The sequence below is a fragment of the Heloderma suspectum genome, chromosome 3 (assembly GCF_057233095.1).
Source record: "Heloderma suspectum isolate Gila_16-S chromosome 3, 16-S_ref, whole genome shotgun sequence".
Lineage (NCBI taxonomy): Eukaryota > Metazoa > Chordata > Lepidosauria > Squamata > Helodermatidae > Heloderma > Heloderma suspectum.
This window is the reverse complement of record NC_139460.1, coordinates 132,997,234-133,006,991: the sequence shown is the minus strand read 5'-3', so window position 1 is coordinate 133,006,991 and position 9,758 is coordinate 132,997,234. Positions and strand designations below refer to the sequence as shown.

General features: G+C 45.7%; 1 protein-coding gene across 2 annotated transcripts; it reads left to right on the top strand.

Annotated features, from left to right (window-relative positions):
* On the top strand, positions 1-6,260 carry ING1 (inhibitor of growth family member 1). 2 transcript variants are annotated; one of them, XM_084844652.1, is made up of 2 exons: positions 1-783; positions 4,417-6,260. In XM_084844652.1, the coding sequence occupies exons 1-2, from the start codon at positions 642-644 to the stop codon at positions 5,118-5,120; spliced, it is 846 nt and encodes a 281-aa protein (XP_084700778.1). In that variant the 5' UTR covers positions 1-641; the 3' UTR covers positions 5,121-6,260. The 2 variants fall into 2 exon arrangements, with proteins under 2 accessions (XP_084700778.1, XP_084700776.1); XM_084844650.1 differs by lacking the exon at positions 1-783 and adding an exon at positions 790-1,052.
* The last annotated feature ends 3,498 nt before the right edge of the window (positions 6,261-9,758 follow it).

Here is a 9,758-nt window from a genome sequence, read left to right as displayed (position 1 = left end):
GCCGCTGTTCCGGGGGAGGGGGAGCGTATGGGAGTGGTGCGCACGCGCACTGGGTGGCGGGGCTGAATGTTTCCCAAGTGTTTGAAACTGGTATTTGGGTTTCCACGTTGGATCAAGTGCGGCGTATAGAGAAGGCTGCATTAATATCACCGGCGGAACAGGAGCAGCTGCATTCACCGAGAGAAGCTTCTCCTCCCTTCTGCCAGGCATTTTTACAGAACAGATCTTATTTGTCTGTTTGGGGAAGATCTGGGTTTTTAAGAGCTTCCTCTCCCCTTTCTCCCTCCCCTCTCTTGTACGCACACACACACACACACACACACACACAAATCCCTCTGATTGTTCCTACCACCTCCTTGGTGAGTTACCGACAACGACAGCCATTCAATCAGCTGCTACTGCTGCTCTGGGGCTGTAGGGACTCGCGGACTGTGAGTGTGCTTGCCTGCCTTTCTGCTTTCGGAAGAAAAGACTCCGATGTAGCTTTTTTGGTGGTCTTTTTGATTAGATCCAAAGGATAGGAGACAGAAAGAGAGGCGGCTGAGGATTGAGCCAGTGCCATCGGGGCTGCTGTGTTTGAAAGGAAAACTCTCGCCCATTAGGGTGAGAGAGGAGGATATATATACACAATTTTTGGCCGGATGAAAATGTTGAATCCTGCAAACGGAGAGCAGCTTCATTTAGCCAACTATGTGGAGGATTACCTGGACTCCATCGAATCTCTGCCCTTCGATCTGCAGAGAAATGTCTCCGTGATGAGGGAAATTGACGCCAAATATCAAGGTAAGTGCTTTCTCCTTTATGTGTTTGTGTGCGAGAGTATGTAGAAGCTACATAGGTTTGCCTTTTCTGCAGAGATGATCTCTTGTGTATGTGCCTCTCTCTTTTCTCCCCCCCCCCTCCCCGCCATCCCGAAGCGGATGGTAGCTTTTTATTTATTATTTATTTATTTGTGAGAAGGCAAGCAGAAATCCAGAGAGAGAGAGAGACTCGCGAAGGGGGCTGCTCTGCAGCGATTGCCTTCCCCCCCCCCTTCTGGGGCGGAACAAAAGGTCTTTTTGGCTTCTGATATTAAGCGAGGATTTGGCTTTTTAGGTGTAAAAAATGCTGGAGAAAAAGGCGGCGGCAGCAGTAGGGGTAGAGGAGGGGCAGTGGAATCAGGACGCATGGGGCACTGAGGCGGCTGTTTCTCTCTCTCTGGCTTGAGAGAGAATGTTTTCTGGGGGCAGTGGGACAGTGGTGGGGTGAACGGAGAGAAAGAAGGGGGGAGAGCGATTACAGCACAACACTGAGGAATTTCTAGTAGTTGCAATGGCTGTAGTAGGAGAGGGTGCTAGTAAGGGAGGGAGGATTAGATTGAGAGTGGAAGGGGGGTGGGCCGGGCTTGCTGCCTTCGTTCCCTCTTTTTTCAATGGGATTTGCTTTTAAAACAGCCCCCTCCCTTCAAGCATGTGTGGGGGTGAGAATGGAAAGTGGAGGGGGATTATATAAATACTGTGTGGGGTGGGGATGTGCTGCTTGCCGAGTGCCCCCCTCCTTTCCTCTTCCTCTTCTTTTTCTCCCTCCTGAAACTCGTACAGTATTTTGCACACCTCATGGAGGGAGGTTGTATTCTCTCTCCCTCACTCACTCTGCAGCTAGGGAAATGGTGGTTTTAGTTAGTGAGGGGGCCTGAAAGGTCCTTTGTCACTTGGAGCTGCGAGAGGTAAAAGGGGTGGGGAGGGGGTGGGGAGAGTGCTATGGCTGGCGGTAGAGGTGACACTGGGGTGTCCGTAAGACATTAAACTCCCCATTTCTCCAGTGTCGAGGAGGAGGGTGGAAACCTGTCAGGCTATTCCTGCGCTTATGAAGGGGAGGGCGAAGCAGCAAGTATCCATTTGAGACCTTTCGTGCGGTGAGGAGTTTTAATACGTCGCAAGTAGGAAGAGAAGAGCAAAAAGAGAGGGAGGCTATAGGGATGCCAGAGAGAAAGGGAGGAAACGAGCATTAACTTGGCGGTATAAATGCCTGGCCGAGCACGGATGAGGAGAAAGGGGATACTGTTAAAGGACAAGGGCGGGCATTTCAACCCGCTGTAAGCACTCGACTGCGCTAAAGGGAGGCGCCTCTGCGCTTGAGCTCTAGAAAGAGAGTGAGAGGCGCCGTCACAGCCGTTTTTATACTCCACCGTCATTCGCCTATTGTGCTCGCCCCACCTCCGTTTCCCATTATTGGCTAAAACTTCCCTCATGAAACAGCCATGGCCCCGCCCTCTTGCTCGATGATTAGTCGTCCTGAATTCTCTGTAGAGCTTCGTCTTCTAGTGACGCTGACAGAACCGAACGGTGGAAAGCGAGGGGGGGTGTTGTTGTTGTAATAGTTTGAACTGGCCCGTCCGCTTCTTCGTGGATGATTGGCTCCCCTAGTTGCAGGAAGCGCTAAAAGCTCACGGTGACTGACGGGTTGATGTGGAAGATGGGGGGCGGCTGTCGCTCCACCTCCAAGACCTGATTGGAACGTTGTTATTAAAGGAGGCGGATATTCGTTTGGGGATTTCCCTTCTGATTGGTGGAGATGCTCTTTAGGTTGTGGGCTGGCTATTGGCGTGATTCCTTATCCTGACTGGCCAGTTTCATCTAAGGCGGGCTCTGGATAGAGCTGCCGGACGCTGATTGGTCGGCTGAGCAAATTTTGGTCCTCGCGGATGTTCGGTTGAAGACGGATGTAAAGCGCGCGGGGGGGGAGCCTAGGGAGACACATTCTCTCTCGCTCTTAACGCCGCCACTTCCCTCCTAAGAACAATGGACCCCGAAAACGCATCCTGCGGGAGGGAAGGGCAGGGAGCGGCCTCATTCCTTGAAAATGAGGAGGCGGGGCAAAGCCAGGCGTTCCTTGGCTGGCTAAGAGCCGGGAGGAGGGCGTGACGAGCAGGGCCCTCTTCCAATGCCTGACTGGGCGCGAGCACACTCCCGGCGGAGGGGCGGGGCGCGTAGCCGCCTTCCTTCCCGCGCCTTGCGCGCGCCCTGCGGCTTTCGCTCCGCCTCCCAGGGTTGTCGTTGTTACGGGAGAGGCCGTCGCTGCTTTGTGATGGCCCCGCCCCTTCGGCCGTGCGGCTGACCACTGCGGGGGGGGGGGGGGGCGGCGGCGGCGATCATTCTCGGCCCCGCCCACCGTTGTACTACGACTGCGCGGCTAGTCCTGTCGGCTGCCGGGGGGCGGGGCGGTATTGATCCTCGCCGACCTTCGCTGAGGCAGCCTGCGTCAGCCGCAGTTGAGAGGCCCCCGCCTTCGCGTGTCCCGCGTCGCGTGCCGGTAAACCCAGGCTTGGCGCGGGGTGCGCGCGCTCGACGCCGCGCTGGCGTGGTTGCCTCGTCCGCCCAGTACGTGCTCGGCTTAGGCAAGAAACCTTTAGCTTTTACCTCTTTGAAAACGCGAAGCAGCTCTAGTGGTCACCCTCGCCAGGCGAGGGAAACTGGACGCGTTTAAGGCATTGTTCAGGCTGCGGTCCTGTACTCACCTGGGAGCAAGGCCCGTTGAACTCCGGGGGACTTATTTCCGAGTCGATGCGCACAGGCTCGAACTGCACATCCTGGTTGACCAGGGCGAGGCCCCATTGATTTAAATGGCGCTTGCTTCAAGATAAAAGCTGCACTGCTGTGCACATTTGAAAATTACATATTTAAACACCATTTGAATAAGGCTTCTGCAACCTAGTGCCCTCCTGATGTTTTGGGCCACAACTCCCAGCATTCCTTGCTGTTGGCCATGGTGGCTGGAGCTGATAGGTGTCAAGAAGTTTAAAAAAAAAAAAAAGCGGGAGGGCATCAGGTCGGGAAAGGCTGATTTAAATGTAGACTTTCTTTGAACTGTTGTTGTTCCCCGGAGGTTTGAGTTAAGAAAGACCTCCAAGGCACCTCACAAAATAAAAGTACATATTAAAACAAAGGGGGGGAATGCCATAAGCAAAACAGAAGCAGAAATAACTCATTCCTTACGCAGCAGAAAACCAGCAGAACACAAGAAGAGCATTATGTCAAACTTAGAGGGCCCAAAGGCTCTCTGGATAAGCACACCTTTTGCTTGGTTGAGATAGTAAACAGAGAGAAGGTGAAGAAAACTTCCCTACAGTAGGAATTCTACAGTTGTGATGTTTTACTGGTAAAGCCCTCTACAAGGTAACCCTGCACCAGAAGCAGATGGTCTGGAGCAGAGCCTTTGAGGAAAATTTCAAGATGCTGTTAAGTTTATATGGGAGCAGGGGGCATATATTTCATATGGGAGCAGGCCGATAATATTTCACTGCACCTTGCTTCCAAGTAGCTGTGCTTAAGAATCAAAAAGTTTTAGTTACACCATAGGGAGCTTTCTCTTTGACAAAGCTTGAGTCCCTCTGCTGTATTATATCCAAGGCTGATAAATAATATCTTTTCTTCATAGAGATCTTAAAGGAGCTGGATGATTATTATGAAAAATTCAAACGAGAGACTGACGCGGTACAAAAGAGGAGGCTGTTGCACTGCATACAGAGAGCACTAATCCGGAGTCAAGAACTGGGAGATGAAAAGATTCAAATTGTCAGCCAAATGGTAGAACTTGTTGAGAACAGAACTAGGCAAGTGGATAGTCACGTAGAACTGTTTGAAACCTGCCCAGAGACTAATGACACCACTGGGAACAGTGGCAAAGCTAACCAAGATAAGTCAAAGAATGAGACAATCACTCAGGCTGAGAAGCCCAACAACAAACGGTCCCGGCGGCAAAGAAATAATGAAAATCGAGAGAATGCTTCAAATAATCACGATCATGATGATATCACCTCAGGAACTCCAAAGGAGAAGAAAGCAAAAACTTCCAAGAAAAAGAAGAGGTCTAAGGCCAAAGCAGAGAGGGAGGCTTCCCCAGCAGACCTTCCCATTGATCCCAATGAGCCAACCTACTGTCTGTGTAATCAGGTCTCCTATGGAGAAATGATAGGCTGTGATAATGACGAGTGCCCAATTGAATGGTTTCACTTCTCATGTGTGGGACTCAATCATAAACCAAAGGGCAAGTGGTACTGTCCCAAATGTAGGGGAGAAAATGAGAAAACTATGGACAAAGCACTAGAGAAATCTAAAAAAGAAAGGGCCTACAACAGGTAGTTTCTGAATCAGAAGAGAATAAAGCCTTGAAAACATATATTTATTCTCTGTCTCACCTTTTGTTGAGGTGCCAGGATTGTAAAATGTATATTTTTAAAGGAGGCTATAAATCAAACCATTCTTGTAATAGGGATGGCAATCAAGGAAATGTTTGTTTTTTCCTTTTGATACAGCTGTTAACAAGAACATGGTCTGTAGGCCAAAACATACAGTGAAGGAAGAGTAATGTTCAGGTTCATCTTATGAAAAATGTGTTTTCACAAGTTGGTAAGACTCTGCCATTGAAAATATAGATAGTAAACATGTCTTGGATAGCATTCCATTTTTCTTTATAGAGGAATGCTGTTTATCCTTCCAGAAAATTGTTCTGTAGTCTGTTTGAATAAAGCAGCAGTACATTGCAAATTTATCCTAAACACATTGACCACAATCCAACACAGTATGTAGCATGCTTATGCCCACTGATTTCAGTGGCCTTAAGTGCAATTCTGAGTTGGATTGTGGCCGTTTACTTGGAAGGAGGTCCTGTTTGTTTCAGTCTTAGCTACTTCCAAGAAAGTGGTTTAGTGTTATAGCCTTACACTGTATTTTAAACATTTTACTGGGAATTAAGGCCCATTGCTTTCAGTGGGACTTGCTTCTAAGGGAAGTGTTTAGGGTTAGGGTGCAAATTTCTTCTGGTGACGATCAATGCAATAGCAAAGAAGAAGTTACAGAATGGCTCCTGTTAAATGTGTCAGTCTAGCAGCTCAATAACAAATGTTCAACTACAGCTACAAGCTTATTTTTTAAAATGCAAAGGGTTAAATTTTACACAACATATTTTATATACTGGCCAAGTACCACAAGGGCCTTTTAAAAATGATTTAGTATATTTTGTATTTAACCAGGAAGTGGTTTAGTAATGAAACTTAACATAAATCAAAGCTTTATACTGTCACAGATAATAGTGTAGCAGTCTTTACTTTGTATAAGTTGTAAAAATGTACATTTTCAAGTGGAGTTGCACTTAACTGTATTATAATTGGAAATGCACCCACATGCCATGGTATAGCCAATGTGCATTTCCTTCTGTATGTATGAACATTGTACAGCTGTGATATTAAGGAATAAATTAAACAAGTTGGATAATCTTGTTCACATGCGGTTGCTTTCCTTTTCCCTCCCCGTTCCTTTTGTATTGTATCAGTTAGATCACCCTGCCTCAGCCTGACACCTTCCAGTTAAGGTGGGCTACAATTCCCATCATCCCCAGCCAGCACAACCAATTACCATGCTGGCTAGAAATGATGGGATTTGTAGTCTGACGTATCTGGGGAATGCCAGTTGGGGAAGGCTGTATTAGTCCCTGCTCTCAGGGTCACAATCTGTCTTATATTTTACTCCCTTTGCAGCACTTAGAAAAGAGGTGCTTTATAACTGATGATGATGATGATAATGTTCTTATACGGGTGAATATGTATTTTCCTGTACAATTCACCACCCCTGTTTGTAGGAGTTGTGTGTGCCCATATACACCCTGCTGCTGTGTTTCTCCTCCCCTAATGCCAAATACCTGCCGCACTGTTTTTCCTTTCACAGCACCCACTGCCATACCTTTTCCATCCCTCCTGGCCCGGTTACATTGAACAGAATGCTGTTTCTTCTCTCTTCCCCACCCAAAACAGTCTGTAATTGCCAAGAAGTGTGATTTTCTGTTGCCTGCATGTCCTGTCTCTTACAGCCAGCATGGGGCTGGGATACAGAATGGGCAAGAGTAGTGCCACAGTACAGCTTCCTGGCTGGGGTTTCTTTTAATTCTGCATCTATTCATGCTGGGTCATTGAAGAGTAACAGTCTAGTCATCTCTGCCTGTAGCTTCAATGGTATTAAACTGCAACCTGAAGCACAATCTTATTTATTGTAGTTAAATTATGGTTTCAGTAACACATGTTTCAAAATCATGGGAGCAGAAACTGGTATCCCCACTCCTTATAGATCTGTATCACTGTCACTGCGATGGTGCTTGAGAGAGGTATACGCCAGCATTATTATCCTACCAGGATAATGTGCAAGGTGCATAAGGCAGGTTCATCCTACTGTGCTGCTTGACTGCAGTATAATACCACAGTAAGAGATTATGACCACATAAAGTTCATGTAGGAAATCAAATTGAGATATAAACTAGATATTTATGCTGATTGCATACCAAGGGCTGCTCCCCCAAACCAGGCAGGACTACTGATATTTCTGTAAGGTATTCATACCTCTGGGAAATTAATAGCCTGTAAAAGAAACTGGAAGAGATCTGAAGTTTTGCCCATATTTTTCCCATTTCAAAACTCAAATAAGTCCCTGCAGGGTAAAAAGATCTAGTGGTGGCATAACGGCAACCATAAAAGATACAGTTAAAATAGTGAATTCTCTGTCTACCGAGTCTCCCAAGAACAAACTAAAATGCATGTAGCCATCTTTCTCACTTTTCTCTGGGGAAGAACTACTGTACTAATTTAAAAGATTCCCCTTGTCTTGAGATTGGTATATGTCTTCTCGTCCACTTTCTCATCCAGAACTGAAATTGTATTACCAATTAGTTGCATGTTGCATCTCCCTTGTTATGCTTACATCTGGCACTTAAATCCTGTGGATGAATTTGTGCTATAGTGGTGCAAGTAGTGACTTGCACCATTGTAGTTCAAACATGGTCCCATAGGATACTGCACAAGCGTTCATGATGGGACTGTGCCTACCTGTTTGGAGTAGAATAATGGTGTGCTGTTATGCCAAATGGGAAGAGAGGAGACACCTGTGGATTAGTGCTAAAAGCAGAAACTGCTGGAGTCAGAATGAAGCACTGCCATGGGAAGGGAAATTGGCCCTTTGAAGAGAGGCACAGTAACAGCAAACCTTGAAGCACAACAGAAGATTACTTACAGGGTGTTCACATTACAAACTCTCAGTTTTATACCAGTTTGACTGTAATAGCTTCCCTCAGAGCATTCTGGGAATTCTAGTTTACTGAAATTGTTCAGAATTGTTTGTTAGAGATCCCTATCCCATACACATGGTATTACAATTCATAGGTTCTTTGGAGAAAGGGAGTGTTAAATCAGTTTAAGCCTGCAGTATAGATGGATATACTCTTAGAACAGGTGTCTCTTTTACCTATTATCACAGAGTCTGTCCGAGATGTTTGCCTTGCTGCTATTCAGCATGCTAAAATATCAGGATGTTGGTCACTGGCTAAAGCACTATGATCGTTAGAGAAAACTGGCATCTTAACAGCCCTTATAACCATTACTAGGATCCACTCCCTTAGTGCCCCTATTCAAAAGACTGGGATATTAACATGTTTTTACAGGACAGATACACATCTGATATTTAGGCTACAATCCTATATAGACCTACCTGGGATTAAGTCCCAATGAACATACAGAATTGCACTGTAAATGTTAGAGATGCCTTAGAAAACATATAAAGGAAGATGCTGATTTCAAAATGGTTTTGAAATCAGCTGGGACACAGGCTTGTCCTGACAACCTTCACAATGCTTGGAAGAACTCAGTCTTTAGGCTGACTGCATGGATTCATTAAAAAACCCGGGCAATCTGACTTGTGATCTGTCTGTCATTGGGTAGCTTAGAAATGTGGCTTAAAGTTAATTTTAAAGATGTCAGGCCTTTCTTTGAGAGTGTTAGGCATAGGTGCTCAGCAATTTATCAAACACTGTCATGCTTGAAGCTCTATTTCTCTTTTTAAGGGATGCAAATAATTGCCTGTTGAAATGTCAAGACAGAAAAACAACAACCCCCGAAACCCATAAATGATAAAAGACAATGTAAAACTACACAAAAAATGTTCACTAGATGTAAATATTGGTTGTGATCGTTAAAAAAGTTACTGGTGTGATATTGTAACGAACATTTGAATCTGCATTTCTGGAAAACTTTATCTTTACAATCTGCAAGTGTTTTTATTGGGGTTGTTGAGTTTCGTGAGAATACATTTAAAAGAAAAGAAAAGCACTGAGGCATCATTGCATATCAAGAAGACTGGTAAAGAGCACACACGCTCATACTTCTCAGGCTTATGACCAATGCCTTCTACAGACATATCTGTGCTCTGGAGGACCACAACCCTTAAAAACATAAGAGCCATGCTGGATCAGATTGAAGGCCTATCTAGTCCAGCATTCTATTCACACAGTGGCCAGCCAGATGCCTGTGGGAAGCCCATGTGTAGGCCATGAGTTCAATAGCACCCTCCTGCTCATGTTCCCCAGCAAATGGTTTTTAGAAGCATACTGCCTCAAAGGTAATATAAAGCCATTATGACCAGTAGCCATTGAACGCCTCACCCTCCATGAAATTTAGAGGGATGAGATACCAGTGTTTCCCACCAAACATAGATATCAATTTTTAGGCTGTTTTAAAGTTTTTGAAATGACTCAATGAAATGACAAAATCCAGTTCCTAAAGTTCCATCACACTTTTCTGTGACAAAGAAATGGCATTCAGTAAGTGGCTATGTATGCTGAAGAAAGAGCAGAGCTATGCAGGGAAGGCAGACTTGATTGTTAGTAGCTCTCCTTAAATTATATGGAACAAAGCTAAAAGAACTTGAAGATTCCTGCAGAAAAAAAGGATAATGAAAAAGATC